Source organism: Choloepus didactylus, chromosome 5 (assembly GCF_015220235.1).
Source record: "Choloepus didactylus isolate mChoDid1 chromosome 5, mChoDid1.pri, whole genome shotgun sequence".
Lineage (NCBI taxonomy): Eukaryota > Metazoa > Chordata > Mammalia > Pilosa > Megalonychidae > Choloepus > Choloepus didactylus.
In genome coordinates, this window is record NC_051311.1 from 144,239,831 (window position 1) to 144,256,771 (window position 16,941).

The window sequence follows — 16,941 nt, forward strand, 5'->3', positions numbered from 1 at the left end:
CCCACATGAGCAATGGCTGTTGTATTGAAAGCAGGTTTTTCTGGTCATTTGTGGTCATAAAGCAGATTACAAAAGGAACGGTAAGTCTTCGTAAACTTGAAAATCATGATTCTCCCAAATGAGACCATTTTTGGTTGGGCTAAATCCCAGCAGAATGATGTGGAAATGGTTAAATCAGGCTTTTCTTGGAGTCTCTGAACCTCTTTCATGAATGTTTTATCTTACGTTGGGCCATGATGACTTTGGGATTAAGGTAAGATTTGATGATCTTCTGGGTTGAAAAGAAACATACCCATACCACAAAAGGCAGAAAGAAAAAAGCAAACAAGGAGTAGGTTTCTTTCTAGATGCTGAAGTCTTAGACTGGTTAGACTTCTGGCTGATTGGACACTGGTTTGCTGTTACATTTTCCCTTGACCAGGATTAGTTCACATGACATACCTCGCCTTTGCCTTACATTACCTTCCTCTCCTTTCTCATTTTCATGTAATTCGTCAGAGGTCAGTGTACACAGAACACCCAACACACCTATTGGGGGGACACGGCCCGGGATCATATTTGAATTATGCCACCATTCATAATGATGATACTTTTCATCTGCCATTTATTCAGGGTTTTACCGAGAGCCAGGCATTGTGTTAAGAGCTTTACACCAATTCAGGTACAATTTACATTTTCTTGAGGGATGATTTAAGCCATTGGTCACATTTGTTCCTGGGGATAAATGCGTTGAAGAGTCTGTTTGGTCATACATGCATTTATTCATTCCTGCATGCAAGTAACCATATTTAGTGCTATTATGGCACTACAAGAAGCAGGCTGTGGACACACAGGAAGGGCCATTCATTCTAAAAGGCTCAAGGAGGTGACGTGGAGCTCAGCTGTGAAGAAGACATGCTTTGATTGATGTAGAAGGAAAGCTTGACCATGTCTATAGACTTACTCATATCCTGCCTTTTGCCTAAATGGATTTAAGGCCACTTACAAAATACATGAGGCACATATACACAAAAGATAGAAAAAAAGGTCAACCAGCTTATCACAATTTAAGAAATGCTCAAATGAAGCAGAGCTATTTTTCATTATAAAAGGACAGAAATATGTCTGATGGATTGACATAAAGAGGGTGATGCTTAAAATAGTGAAAAAAAGATCACTCCATCATTTTTTATAGTGAATATAAAAGGAAGAAGTGCTTAGGACTGTTTCTTATGCTATCATGCTCTAATGTGAAGGTGTGATTTGATAGAAGTGACTGTGATGGGGCAGGCCAAAGCTATGTACACAGCTTTCTGATGCTTCTGTATATTTCAAGAAGAAACTTTAAGGAAAGGATAATTTTTAGAAATTTTGCAGAGAATTCTCTTATGTAGTCTGTAAGTTTTCAGGACCTAGGTGTGCACGTGAGGGTACCTGTCTCAGTAAGGATATGAATACTTGCTAGGTGCAAATACAATCATTATGCTAACTATTGTCCAACTCTGAAAGAGTTTTGGTTGTAAACTTTAATATAAACATTGTAGCCAGAAATGTTATTGGGAGGAGGCATCATTGAGCCCCATTTTACAAGCAAAGTCAGTAAGACCCCAAGAATCATACTCAAGGACCCAAGGAAATCCATATGTGGGACACAAATTATAATTCACTGTCATCTTTTAGGGACCAACAGATTAGCTCCTGGTGGTCAGACCCAAACTAATGAGTTGTGTCTGGGTCTGTACTGTATCCTAGCCTTGAGGTGACTCTACTAGGAAGGTATCATTTTTCTTGACTCAGGCTAACAGTAATTTCAACAACTCTAATTGCAAGAACAGCATTTAGTATGTGTTTAAAGTATTTCCAGCATTTCCCTGAGCCTACTGATAAATAGAGATTGCTGTTACTATTTTTTTACAAGAGAGAAGAAGGATCTGGTTGTAAATCTGTTGAGTGGTCATGAATACTTGGCTCGTATCTTAGTCCTTAATTAAGGTAACATTTCCGAGATATTTTGATGTGCTCCAGGGAGGGAGAAACTTTAAATACAGAAAAAAGGAGGAATTGGATTGTACTCCTTTTTTGGGGGGTTGCTTCTTCTGCCCTTTGTTGCCAGTCCAATCTGACATCACTAGAGAACCAAGTGAATTCCACAGAGATGCAGTGTGTGAGGATAATTTGCCACTTGGCTATAGAGTTGGATTCTGCTTCTCTTCTCCCTTTGTATTAGCCTTTCCCTTAATGCCAGCCAACTTCTTGTTTCCTTAACTGAGTTGCTATTTCACTAGGGCCTCTTCTTGTTCATTCTAGTCCTTCTTGGGATATCTCCTGTCGCCCAGCTCTGCCAATGGCCATATTCTGGATAATTTTATGTGTTCCTTAAGATGCAGATCAGACATCACATACTCTACAAAGTCTTCACTGACCTCCCCATCCTCTCAGTTCCCAGGCTGGCCGCTTTCCAAGCAACCCCCATGTTGCTGTGTGGTAATGATCTGTTTGTGGGCTTGTCTCTCCAGTAGCCTGTATCTTACTCATCTTGGTTCACTGGGATGGACATGTGATAAGTATCTGTTGAACTTACAAGATTCAGGGTGGAGATGAAACTCTTTTAACAAACACTCCAAATAAATGACTCTTGGGGATCTCTTGGAAGCATCTGCACCAAATTTACCTGATCTTCTGAGAATGTGGGGGCTGTCCTGTGATGTAATTGTTGATAACAAAATGGAGCATCCTTGGCTTCTGTCTTGCTGACGCTGTGCCGTTGCTTCCCTCTAGGTCAGCGGAAAGTGTTTGATCTCCCTTTTGGAAGCTGCCTCTTTCGCAGTGATGTTTATGACAATGGATCCTCATTTCTCTATGATGACTGCACAGCATGCACCTGCAGGGTAAGTCGCTCTGAGGGGCCGTGTCCTAACAATGACGGTGATTTTAGTCTTAGTGTTAATGCTACAGCCAGTGGTGATGATATGTTAAGATATGAGGCATTATCGATGCCATTTTGTGAGAGAATTCAATGTCACACGAAGTACAAATGTTGTGGCTGAATTATAACTCACTATCGTGTTCTAAGGACAAGCAAGTTAGCTCCTGGTGGTAAGCACAAAACTCTGAGGGCCTACCCTGAGGAATTTTCTCAAATCAGACAAACACATGGTCAGTGTTCTCTGGCTTGAATTATCTGAGTTGAATTCTCTGACACACCTGGCAATGAACATGGCTTTAATCACCTTCAAGAGAAAATAAAGGCATCGGTTTACAGTTCACAACAAAGATAAACCTAGTAGTTTGGGAGGAGAGTATTTATGTGTTGCTCATTGTGTCACATCTTCCCTGAGACATAGCTTACTTTTCTCAAAAGATACCTGAAAGTCTAATTTCTGGTAAAGGAAAGAATTTCGCAGTTCCAGAGGTTTTTTGTTTTGTTTTGTTTTGTTTTGTTTTGTTTTGTTTTTTAATGGGACACCCATCACACATTCAGTCTGCACTTGTGCACTGATTTATTTTTAGTACCAGGAAAATAAGCATTTAACTTGGATGACTTCAGGATCATCCATTAGTGGGTTAACCCAAATATCTCTGTAGCATGAGTTTAGAATAATTCATTTTGGCAGTGATGGTTGTTGTTTTGTTTTTAATAGCTAAAGGGCTAGAGAGGGAAAGAGGAATTTTGCTCAGTGTCAGTTATGAGTCAGTAGCTGGGATTAGAGTTCAGAAGTTCTTGATTACTTCAGGCATACTTTGTTAAATAGCATGTACTTCTTCAAGGGGGTGGCTGGGTGACGGCTGAACTGTCTGTTCCCTGGCACTGAACGCTGAGTAATTCCTAAGCCCAAGGATACTTTCATGAGGCTCCTTCCTTCCTCCTGTGGTCTGTGCTATCCTACACTAAACATACAGCAACTCCTCTTTGCCTTGCCCTCCGTCTCAGGCCCTTTCTTCCCTTCTAGGAATTTCACAGGTCACAGCTTCTTCATGGGGATACTGAGTCTTTGATGAAACACATCACATTCTCAATTCTCTTGATTGTAGGAAAGCCAGACATACCGTGAATGGGAATTAGTTGTGCTTGCAGGGCTTTGGATTTCATGGATTCTTTGAGAGATGATTAGGCAGTATGTCTAATACTGCAAGTGTATTAACAACAAGAAGTGTAATAATCCTTTTTTTCAAAAGGGGTTGTTTTATCAGAGTATGAATTCACAGTCATATTTGGGAGATAAAATGCTTGAAAAATCAGGCTGCAGTCATTCATTTGGTCTCATCAGAATTATTTTCTGTCTGCTTAGAGCACTCCTTTCCAGCATCTCCGTTTATTGCTGCTCATAATTCACACTGCAGGTGCAAGGAACTGTTGAATGTCTCTGTACTTTCACATTTGCTGATTCCTCTACCTGCATGGTACTTGTCATCTTTAAGTTTTATTAGCAAGTGCCTCTTCATCCACAACAGCCTATCTCATATGTTTCCTCCCCCAGAGAGGCTTGCCCGACCCACCTAGCTGGGTTAACATTCCCTCTTCTCTGCCACCTCTATAGCTTTACTATTTTTATTTATTTTATTATGTTGCAATTTATTTGTTTACATTATTGTCTCCCCTTCTACACTGTGAGCTCCTTGAGGACAGAAGCACATCCATCTCCATGTTTCCATTGCTTAACCCAGTATTAGGCACATGGTCTAATGGGTGCGATGTATTTATTTAACGAAAGAAGCTAGGGGATCTACAGTGAAGTATGCATTATCTGAGAACGAGTGAGTGTCTTTGTTTTTCAAACCGGAAATCAGGACATGCTATTTGACAAAGCATTTATCTTTTCCCAACTTGGGAATTGCTTTATAATGATTTTGACATGCCAGGCACCATGCCAAGTACTTTACATATTTCATTTAAACCCAACAGCAAACCTGAGAAGTAGGTATTTGAAGATGAGAAATAAGAGGTTCAGGGAGATGAATTTCATCAAGATAACATACTTAATAAATGAATTGGAAATCTAACCTGGTTCTGTTCAATTCGAAATCCTTTGCTCTATCCACCGTATCACATAGTTAGAACCTTAAAAATCAAGGGTAATAAATGTCCTTGTGTTTTGGAGTTGCAACTCCTGGTCATGTTATTAATTTTAGAGGGACAAGTCAATTGGAATGTAGTACCTGCTGCTGAAAGTACCTCTTGAAGCTATAGAATTAACACGGAGGCTATAGAAATTGCTAGGTTAATTTATACAAGCTGTTTTTTTGAAATATTATGCTCAGAAATGAGCCCTTTCTCAAAACTTTTTAGTAAAGGCAGTGCCTTGGAGATGGTCTCATGTCTGTGTCATTGGCCTTAGGCTATTGTGACACTTTGAAGGGATCCCTGCTCTACCCTGAGACATTCCTTTCCTTTATCCCAGTCTTCCACTCAGTTTCACAAATGTTTTGCTCTTACAGTCATTCCAGCTGATGACCTTCTCCAGGTAAAATTGTATCTCATTGGCTGGGGAACTAGAGAAGTACTTTCTGCAAGCTGCTCCAACCCTTTCTTGAACATGTTGTTGAACGATAACTTTAACTGGGTTATTTCATCAATGAAACCAGCACTTCTTTTGAAATCGAGCCACGGTCCTTTAAGTGGTGGAGATAAACTTGTCATCTTGGGAGGTGAAGTGGCCTGTTTACGGTCACACAATGTATGGCCAACCCTAGAGCCCAGGTCCGGTTTTAGAATTGTTCATTCAGTACCGTTGTGAACACAGAACACACTTCAAGCATTTTGTTTTGAGGAGGAACATCAGTTCTTAGTTTTTACTCTTTGCTCAAAGATGTTCGGCCTTTATGCCAGACCCCCCCCCCCCATAGGTGGCAAAAAGCCGCAGAGGAGACCCAAGAGAGCACAATTAATGCAGGGCAGAAAAGAGGAGAAGGGCAGAGAACGGCAGACAGGGTGGCTCACAGTTAGCCGGGCCTGCTCGCCACACGCCGGCCGGAGCAGAATCGTCAGTCCCTTGAGCCTTCAATTAGAAGCCCTGGGAAAGTAGGAAGTGTCTGTCTTACTCTTCATTGCCCCCTCAAATTCAAGTCCAGGTCTTTAGTCAACAAACAACATTTCAAAATGAATGAAAGATTTATTGCAATCAAATAAAATACGGTACCTACAGAATACGTCTTAAAGAAGTCAGTTCTTGGGTTGTTAAAGGTAGGACGGGTGGAATGTTTGGTCCGGGTGGGAGTCATTTTTAATTTCTAGTTTGCGTCTGGGCCCCAGGACTCGACTGTGATATGTAAGAAGAAGTGCTCCCCTCCGGGTGGCTGTGACGGGGGAGATCCCTGCTGCGAGGAGTGTCTCCTACAGGTGCCCCCGGAAGACATCGAAGTGTGCAAGTTTGGCAACAAGATTTTCCGGGTAACGTCACAAACCAAGTTCATGGGAACTGCTGTGTTGACGTTTAAAAATAAAATACAGATTGGATTATTTCTATCTTTTATGCTTACATGTATATATATAGAAGGTTTAGATATATGCATATAAATACATATACACACACATACATGCACACATACTATAATACACATATATTTGGAGACAAATGCAAATAGGGGTGGATGAGCAACTGTTTGAAAAATGTTTTTCCTTGGCTTTAGAAAATAAAAATATTTTAAACTTATAAAAAGTTATTGCCTTTTCAAAATGTGTCAGGCCAGAGACTGAGGTTGAGCAGAAGAAGGCTCTCGGGCCCCCCATGGCGTGGCTGTGGGAGCCAGAATTCCTGACATCTTCTCATCGCCTGGAGCTGGAGCTGCTTCATTGAGATGATGACCCTTTATCGAGATCCCCACGCTTCTGTAGCTTGATACTTTTAGAAGTTTTTCAGAAAGCTACCATTTCAAAGAGAGGGTTTTCTCATCTGGAACGTGTTCAGATGGGGAGTCCATGGTATAAGGGGTCAGCCCAGCAGTTGAGAAAAGGTGAGAGAGCCATGCCCCAGCTGCTCCCAAAGGGTTGCCTGCTTGCCATCTGAAACCCATTCCAGGTGTGCCTGCCAGGGTTTTCTGATGGCCCAGAGGGAACTGTGCAGTGACTGTTCAAACATCAGTTTGCAGAGCTCCCATCTAGTCTGTTTCCCCAGGGTGGTGGTGGGTGCTCTGTACCCCAAGGCAACCCTCCTGATACCTGTGAGCCTTGAGACCCTCAGGGTGCAGTCAGATGTAGAAGCTCCTCGGGCAAGGTGCCCTTATCCAGACTTCCCATGACACTGATTTTATCCATAGATGGAGGGAGAGTTTTCGTTAGTTGGGAACCATTAAGAAGACCTGACGTGTACTCTAGGGAAGTGGGCTGCTTGTGTGCCATATTCACACCAGGCTTTCAGAGCCACATGTGTCCTTATTACATGGTCACTGGATGTTCCAAAGCACCCAGATGAGATCGACTCACGTGCATGATGGCCTTGTAAGCAACTGAGGCCTTAAATAATTTACAGTCATCCTCGAATCATCGAGTGCTAGACTCTACCTAGTACCCAGAGAACTGGGAACAGTCAGGTACCCTTTAAGGCAGCTCCCATTAGCTCTTTCTCTCCTGAGATATAAAAGGCACGAGAGGATAGGTAGTCCTTAAACTGTCTTCAAAAACTGAGGAAGAGGAGGAATTGTTGAAGAGCGCATTTCTCAGGTTTTAACAAAATCTGTTGATTTTCGGGCTCAGATGCATCGCTTGTGATCTCTTCCCCCACAAACAAGGATGCATATCCCTGTATGTCCTCATGAGGTACAGGGTCTTCCTGTAGTCAGGCATTTGGCAATTGAAGATTATAAAATCAATGAGCCAAAGAAATTCCTCAACCCTTTCTGGCTGAGCAAGGGTCTAGTCTAAGAAATGTGTTCCAAAGCAGCACCATGCATTTTGGGAGGAGAGTTCCATCCTGGGGGGAGGAGGGGAATGGGGGAGAGGGGAGTACTTACCATTCTCAGAGGATCCTGTCTGGGGTCCACATTTTCAGATGACTTGCAGATCAGGGGTCTGCCTGGACACGAGGCATCATTCAAATTAAACTGTTCTTTGTATGTTCATGTCTTGTGTGGTCTAGCACAAGATCACATCTGGGAATAAACTAACCACCTCCAGACAGCTCAATTAACTGCTGGTGCCTGCGACAGCTTAAACATTCCAGTCCTATCAAACAGAGAAATTAGATTTTTGTTATTGCACCATATATGAGAATTCATCTTTGTCTCCTGGGTGAAACTAAGGAAACAGTGCATGAGGAGAAAGATGCAAATATGACTTGGTTAGACACAAGGCTTCTTTTTATATCCTGGATGGGGAAAACACACACACACACACACACACACACACACACACACACTCACACTCACATGCACATCCCCAAATCATCACAGATCTTCATCTTCGCTATGAGTGGATACAGTTAAACACCTCAGAGTGACTTAGTCTAACAGAGGCGTAACTCAATCAGGGTAAGAAGTACTTTCCTCGCTAGGGAGAGGACAGTTTGTTGGATTGGTTCCAGTCTGCCTACAGCTGATAGCAGAACCCTGTGCTCTCTCCCGCAGGATGGAGAGATGTGGTCCTCAGTTAACTGCACCATCTGTGCTTGTGTGAAAGGCAAGACGGAGTGTCGCAAGAAGCAGTGTGCGCCTGTCAGCAGCTGCCCTCAGGTACACTTTGAATACATGTTGATTATCTCTTTAACTCAGCATCTTAGGAAATGCCCATTGTATGGCTTGATCATATGCCATGATCAGAATCCAGATATCTCATGGTTTTCAAGTTCCTAAATGGCCAAATGCTACCTGCAAAGCTCAGCTCCTTTTTTTGCAGGATTCACCTTGCCCTTGTCCCAACTCTCCTATGTCTTGGGGTTGACTTCCCCTAATTCTTTGTTTTAGCTTCTCCAACTCCTGTTAGATCTGCTCCCTCATTTTTCTTTCCTGGGTTTCCTGTTTGACATCATAACCATCCTCATTTTTCCTCCTTTTTCTCTCTCTTCCCACATCAGAGCTCTCATTCAACAGCCATTTGATGTAATACGTGGTTGTTATTAAAATTCCCTGCGAGTCTTCTCCTGCCTAGCAGCAACCCCCAGCCCCTTTGTCAAAGTTTTTCTCTCTAACCCTGGCTTGCGTTGGAGCCCCAAATGGAAAAAGCTCTCTTATGGAAATATCTCTTGTCAGAAACCAATAGTTCCAGTGCATTGAATAAAGCAACCATTATCTTCTAAAGTATGAGCTTCATTCAATTCACCTCAGCAACTTGAAACCTTTCAAGGTCTTGTGCATTTGGGGAAAATGTCAAACCTATTGAATACCTTCCAGTGAATTAAAAGATATATCCTTATATTCAGGACATGTCCTCCCTTCTCTATTATAGAAAGCTTTGAGTTTTATTCACATCTGTTATTATTATAAACAAAAAGTTGCTGTTTTCACTTGAGTGCCAAATGAGGCACAAAAAAACAACAGCTGTTGCTATTGCACAACTGAATAAAAGGGGAGGAAAAAAAAAGAAAAAAAAAACCTTAATTAGTCTTGCTTTAAAAAACCTCAGACATAAAACTGAAAACCTCACATAAAAGGAAAAAAAAAGAAAAAAGGAGATACAATAAGTAGACTTGACCATGGCCTGCTTATAAATATTCATTGGGAAAAATGGGATCTCATCATTTATGCCAGTCCTCAGGGAACCCTCAGTGCTAATGAACTCTTGCAGCACATGTTAGTAATAATGGGCTTCCTTATTCTACAAGACAAAAACAGGATGCTGTGCCAACTTGGTGGCTCAAGCAACCAGCCTCAGCAGGCTGTGTGGAGTTTCCAGTTTCACTTGACGGTGTTCACCGTCTCCTTGCCCTGGGGGGTCCAGTGCTTCAGGTCCCCAGCTACTTGTCATCCTTCTCCTCTGTGGACCTCAGGAGCAGCCACCCCTGCAGTCGGAGCTCTGTCCCCCACTCCACCCCCTCCACCACCTTGTTGAAGCTCGCCCTTGCCCGGCTTCTGCCTTGGGGGCCATCCTGATGTTCCTTGGGCATCTTTCCAGCCTTCCTCCAGTTCACACTTTCCCTTCTCAGGGGCCAACACTAGGTTTTTGGAAGACCAGCTGCCTCTCCCATGGAAATTCTCTTAAAAACTCACCCCCTCCCCGCCTTGCCTGGAGACATTAAAAATAAAAAGTAGAAGAAGGTGTGCTTTATCTTTTCTGGCTACTGCACACCTCTTTTTCCAGAAGTGTGTGTCTTGTGGAAGGATTTTATGGTTGGATTCCCCATCTAACCTCCACCCACCAATTCCTCCCGAGCCAAAGGAGTGCAATTTGTGAGGATGAGGGCTCCAGTGGGACTGGGTCATTTTGACACCTTTATCTCATTATTGCTAACATTTAGACTTTCTCTACAGGCACAGGGTTAACCTCATTTACCATGTAGGCCCCTCCTCTGAGGTGCTATTGCTAGACCCGTTTTACTGAGGAGGTTACAACAGGCCAGACCCCCATAACTAGTTAGGTATAACCGAGGTGGTCTGACTTCATAGATTGTACTTGATTTTCTGTCCATCTAATTCAGTGATATTACCACTCCATTCTCATTTTCCTGAAGAAGGGACATGGAAAATACTCCCGGGGGTGCGGATGAAGGAAACCATCTTGTTGCATTTTGTTGTGGCCTTGGCTTCACACAGCTCCACTCCATTTGGATAGAGCACCTTCGTCACCCCCCTGGACTGTCACCCCGTGGGCAGGTGCTGACCTTGTTTTGGCTTTGTCCTCAATTGCTTTAAATTATGAGAAGCCTGAGGACACCCCCATGTCAAGCTATCTAGAAATAGATTAACAGACAACACGCAATGAGAATAAGTCGTGATGCCCCAAACCATAGGGCAGCTGAAGGTGGCTGAGTTTTAAGTCTCATTCAAAGTCATCATAGCCTTTAATGTCCATGTTAGGCCTGACTGATGCAAAAATGAATCAGACGTGGCTGTTTTGTTTTGTTTGAGTACCTAATGCTACTCTTGATGTAACCAACAAGTTGTGACTGAGCTGTGTGGCCTTGAGACAGGTCTTGGGCAACCTCTCTGAGGTTGTTTCCTATTCCCTTTGAGCAGGGGTAAAGGAGTTTATTATGAAGTTTAAATGAGATAAAGTATGTAAATGCTCAGCACTCTGTCAACTGTATAGCAAATACTCAAGTATTAAATTCTCTTAAAGGTGATAAAAATCTAGAATGGAAAGGGCATGACCTTAAGGGCCACACAAAATTAAGTATGATTTTGGGTTCTGCCACCACCGTGTTGCAGGACATAATTTCTTCATCTATTAAAAGGGAAGCATTCAGCTCATGAGGTTATTGTGCATTTTAATAGCAATGATTCAAATACTGTCTAATATTCATTAAACTCAACCATGTTCTAAGTATTAACTCATTTAATCCTTATAGATAACCCAATGTTAGATAACATAAGGAAAATATGGAATAGAAAGAATGATACAGCAAATGTGGCAAAATGTTAACATTGGTATATCTGGGTATCTGGGGTAGGGGTAGGTTGGAATTCCCTGTATAGGTTTTATATGATTTTTGCATCTGTCCTGTAAGCTTGAAGTTATTTCAAAATGCAAACTTTAAAGAAAAAAATATCTAGCAGGACATTTGTTACACAGCAAGTGCTCATGAAATGTTACTTTTTCTGTATTTCTCTTCCTTTGTGCATGACCCTTCAAAGTCAGAGATAAGACAGCGTAATTCTCTGAATAATGGGCCATGAGAATATGCCTCCTCCTTTAGATGTCATACATTAAACACTTTTAAAAATGTAAAATAGGAGATTACACTGTATTTCCAGAAAGGTAATGGAAAATTACTCAGCATTTCAAAACCCTCGGCTTCATTGGCTTTGACTGGAGAAAAATGACCTAAAATGGGTAACATACCGCTTTCTAAAAGAAGAAATCTGACCTAACATGATCTGTAGCTTGGATATTGCCCATATTCCTAGGACTGGATGAGTCCCTAGCTTGGATTACCATTTATTGTTTGGTTTCCTTCAGCAAGCAGAGACAGAATGAAGGCCCTGCGTGGATTGACAGTTGACAGACAATTCCCATTTTTATGTGACTGTGTGCTTAGTCTCTAGAGGGCTGGATTTGGATATCAGTGAAAAGGTTGAGTCCAGACTGTCTCCATCTTCCCTCCATGTGAGAAAAATCACACCAATGAGTCCTGTAGATATTATATTTCTTGGAGGGAAAAAAACAGGAAAGCTTTCTGCATGTCTTTGCCTGGCCTTAGAACATGATACTTGAAACTTCATTTTCACCGTCATCATCTCCATCTGGGTATTGAGTTCAGATACAGCTTGAACTGATTTCATTGGTTTATCTGGTATTAGATTTTAAAAAGAGATGTGTGCTCAGCAGACCTGGTTTCTCAACACTAATCTGTTATTTGTTTTTTTCCTTATTAGGGTAAAATTCTCAACAGAAAAGGATGCTGTCCTATTTGCACTGAAAGTAAGTTTATTTCTTTGAAAACATGTTATTATTATTATTGGTTGTGCATTTTATAGTGCAAAAGGAAAAATGTTGGTGTCAGTTTTACACACATTTTATATCTGTAGGCATAGCATGGGGTCATACCACCTTGCCAAGTCAATTATAATTCTCTCACAGAAGCACAATTGAGGAAAATGTAGATGCTTCCATCTGAATTTGTTGCTATTAGAAATTATGAAGATGAATGGTCTGATGGGATTTTTAAAAGGACGAGATAACTTAATATGACTTTTAACTTCTAATAGCATTTGCAGTCACAGAGGTTAAGATAATGATCACCAGTGAATCCAAACTTTATACCTAATCTAGGGAAGATTTTCCTTCTTTCATTAGAAAACCAAACCTTTTCCCCTCACCGCCCCCCCACCCCCCAGTCCCATCTCTTCACCCTTTCACCTGGGCACTTCCAATATTACTTTCGGCAAAGATAAAACGAGAGGTCATCAGGCTGACAATTGTCTTGCCTTCCTGATATTTTAAACTGAGTTCTTAAAGATTCTCTCTAAAGATGACCTATTCTGAAACTGCACAGCTGATCAGTGTAGAGGTAGACAGAGTAGAGCAACAGGTTTAATATAATCTAGACACATGACTTGATTTATTACCAAATTGCCATTCTAGTCCTCCTCAAATTCATATGGTTTGGAGATAGCTTTCTGAAGTGTTTCATTGAAAGAGGGGTATTAGAAGTGTCAAATTAGCTCTGATGTATGATAAACAGGATTAGCAAAGCCATGGAATCTATTAGGATGTATTCTACCAGCCAGTCAGGCTTAGAGAAGTGGGCTTTGATGACAGTTGAAAGGCAGTTTTCATGTGGGAACAGATTTATTTATCGCACTTGTCTAAAATCGGTTTGTATTTTTAAGAGTTAACCTGGTTTTGTTACTTTTTTCTAATTGTTTAGTGCTTTTGGACTATGGATGTGTAGGGTCAGTTTCCTTGATCAGTTTATATGTATCACTATTTTTAGAGACAGAGAGCTATGAAAAAATTATGCTCACACTGGAAGATAGCGCTGTTTGAATTAATGAAAATTAAAGTACAGATTTAATGAAAGAGCTTTTCCTTAGAGATAATGAAGTATATACAATAATTCAAAGGAGACCAACCAAGTATGACAGGAATTAATGCAAGAAGAAGATTTGACTCTGATTAACATATTGGTTGATTTCAAAACATGCATATGAACTAGTAATTTAATCATCTTCCCAGAGACATTCTGAGGTCTCCTTGTTTATAGATGGTTCAGAGATTGACTTCAGCTTAATTCCTTTCTGGTTGATCAGAGTAGAGGCTAATTTGATGGGGTTTCCCTCTGAATCCATGTAAATGAAGATTCGTGCAGCTCCCTATAAAGTATCTCCTAGTTGCAACACAGTCAGACCTCAAAGGACTCCTAATATTTTCTCCCTAAACCTTTCCAACTGCGTGAGCTCAGAACATTGCCTAAGGTGGGATCACTGCTTATCAGCCTAATGAAACGAAATGGCCAGCCTTGCACAGAAGCAGCCTATATCTTGAATCATTGGACTTTATGTTCCAAGAATCAAGACACTGATTCTTGAGATAGTTGAGAAATGCTACATTTCCTTATTATTTTAACTATTAGGGGCTGGCATTTTGGTAACTAGAAAACTGGTGGCTTATCAGAAAGAGTGGGAATAAAAGAATAGATCAATAATGACAAAAGAGAACTGAGTTTCTCACCAGTCATGTTAAGTGCTTATTGTGTTAAACATTTGATTGAGCCCATGACTTCTATCACTAGAAGTCGGCATGGGAGAAAACCACCTGGTTGGAGGGAGGGCACCTGGGATGCTATTAACCCTCTGCTCCTGCAGCTGCTTCTCAACTTCTTTTGGTATCTTTTCATTTCTTCTTTTGGTACTCTCTGTTGCTCTCCATCAGTTCCTGTCAGTGATATTGAACACATTCTAGCTGGTGAGGTTTATTTTTTCAGCTTGAGTTAAGAGATGGGATGACTTCCAATTTTTTAAGCAGTGCCCAGATTTTCATACCACATTCAGGTGGACATGTTCTGTTGTCCTTTAGCAATGGCCTAAAGGCCTCCTACTTATAATTGGGCAATACCTCCAAAATTTAAACGTAGAACTACCACGTGACCTGGCAATACCACTACTAGGTAGACACCCAGGAGGATTGAAAGCAGGGACTCAGATATTTTTACACAAATATTCATAGCAGCATAAAAAAAGAACTCCTACTTTGAAATTCTTTTGTCATTATCTCCAGGGTCCAGAATAACCCTTTGGGCTCATTTTCCCTCCTTCTGTCAAGTATGAAAGCTCTTGTGATAGGTCAGAGAAACCAAGACTGAAGCCAAACATTAAGGATGGTATTTTCTAAAACCAGGAAAAAGACTGGTTTATATCTGATTAAGACACAAATTCATACACATATACATGTAAGGCTCTCAATGTTAGCATTACTGATATCTTGGCCAGATAATTCCTTGTTGTAGAGGCTGTCTTGTGTGTTGTTGGATGTTTACCAACATCCCTGGCCACTACTGCTAGATGCCAACAGCATCCTACCTCCATCCCCCAGTTGTGACAACCAAAATATCTCCAACATTACCAATGTCCTCTTATGGGGTGAAATCACCTCTGGTAGAGAACCACTGGTACTGAAACCTCCAGACAGAGGTAATGGCATGAATAGATGCAGAAACAAATGCATATGGTACTTGTAACGATAGCTTACTCTCAGTGCTGGTGAATAGATGAAGTAGGACGGTAAAGTGAGGTGACCCTGCTGCTAATGTTAAAAATGGCAGACTAGAATCTCTGGGTTTAATTGACAGTGTTTCTGTATTCTCGTTCTCCCAATCCTATCCCTCCAAAATTATACAGGCATAAGCATAAATATATCTCGATTGATTAAAAGTCTGCGTCTTTGCTTTAGTTGCTAGGAAGCTAAAAATAAAGATGCATTCTGCTTCTGAGTGATAAGTTTTGAGTAATATGCTCACACTTGAATTCATCTTATACATTTATCCTTATATGTTTTGAATCCTTTTGCTTGTATCCCTGTAAGTTACTGCCTGTCCTGAGAAAGAGGCAAGGATAGATATAAACACATGTACATATGTACATGTAGACATACATAAATGAAATGGATTGATTAAAGTCTCAAATACTCTAAAATGTATTTGATTACCTGTAACTGTTAAATGAGTGTTGCATTATTTTCATCAATAGTGAAATTGCATTGTCTGTTTCTGAAATCCCACAGAATTCTGTTTTCTTGGTTATATTTATTCTTGTCTACATACTGTTTGGAGACTCTCAGACTTCTGCGAATAGCAGCAAAGATAAAATTTGGAGTAAATGTGTAGAACATTTTTATAGCCCTCTCTTTGGAATAGTCAGTGATAATGGTAACTTCGAATTCTAAGTTACTTACTAAGTACGTAGGTAGCAATAATAATTGAGGTATAAAGTAGGTATAACCCTATAGTAGGGCAGTCTAAATATTAGCAATTGAGTGTCTGGGTATGTGTGTGTATGAGGAGTATTTTCAGGGTTGGTGTGAAAGGGTGGGGATGATTCTTTCCCAACCAGAGAAAATTCCCTTAAAATCAGACCTGAAGGATGAGTAAGGAGCATGTCTGTCTTTTAATAACATGGGGCATTTTCTCTTTCTTCCCTGCTTTCCAACTCAAAAGAATTAAATTTGGTTTGGACGATTTATTTAAAATAAAATATTTGAAGTGAACTAAATAAACTTTATAAAACTTTCACACAAGTGCTGTTTCTTGCCAAAGTATGAGGCTATAGCCTAAAGCGAGTCTAGCTTTGCCTGGGCTGGGCATCACGTGACCCGGAGTTAGGTGCCAAGAATGCCACTTGTCTGTTGTGCATTTAGCACTCGGTTTATGTGAAATGATATTTCACTGCGTGCCGGAGTAGTAGGTGCAATCTTGACCTAACCACCCAACAGAGACCTGAATAAGATAAAATCTTTCTTGGCAGAATGTCTGTTTTCAGGGCCCATGGAAATAATATAGTGTCAAAGTTCTCACTGATGATGTGCATGTGTGTGTGTGTGAGAGTGGGAGAGAGACAGAGAGCAAGAGAGAGAAAGAGAGAGAAAGAGAGAGACTGAGCATGTGAGAGAATTTAATCTCTTAACCGTCTACAACACCAGTGGCAACAAATAGCAGCCTTTGTGGATCCCCAACCCCTGTCTCATAGATTCATTAAGCTGTGCCGTAGCGACATTGGATCCTAACCATCAGAATCCCAACCCCAAACTGAAAGCCCACAATTATATAACACTGACGCTGTAGGATATACCAAGCACAGATGTGCATTTAATTGAAATAACCCCAACTACATGACCTGCAAATAATAGGAAGTATCAAATTTCAGCAACTTGGGGTGCAA

At 41.0% G+C, this 16,941-nt stretch overlaps 1 protein-coding gene across 6 annotated transcripts in view; it reads left to right on the plus strand.

Moving 5' to 3' along the window:
- The window catches only part of BMPER (BMP binding endothelial regulator), a 232,659-nt gene that overhangs the window by 134,440 nt on the left and 81,278 nt on the right, over positions 1-16,941 (plus strand). For 4 of the 6 annotated variants that reach the window (XM_037837058.1, XM_037837052.1, XM_037837057.1 and 1 more), the window contains 4 exons: positions 2,758-2,867; positions 6,212-6,367; positions 8,539-8,643; positions 12,442-12,487. In XM_037837058.1, the coding sequence (XP_037692986.1) occupies positions 2,758-2,867; positions 6,212-6,367; positions 8,539-8,643; positions 12,442-12,487 (417 nt within the window). The remainder of the gene's footprint in view (positions 1-2,757; positions 2,868-6,211; positions 6,368-8,538; positions 8,644-12,441; positions 12,488-16,941) is intronic. The other 2 variants (XM_037837053.1, XM_037837056.1) reach the window with 2 other exon arrangements.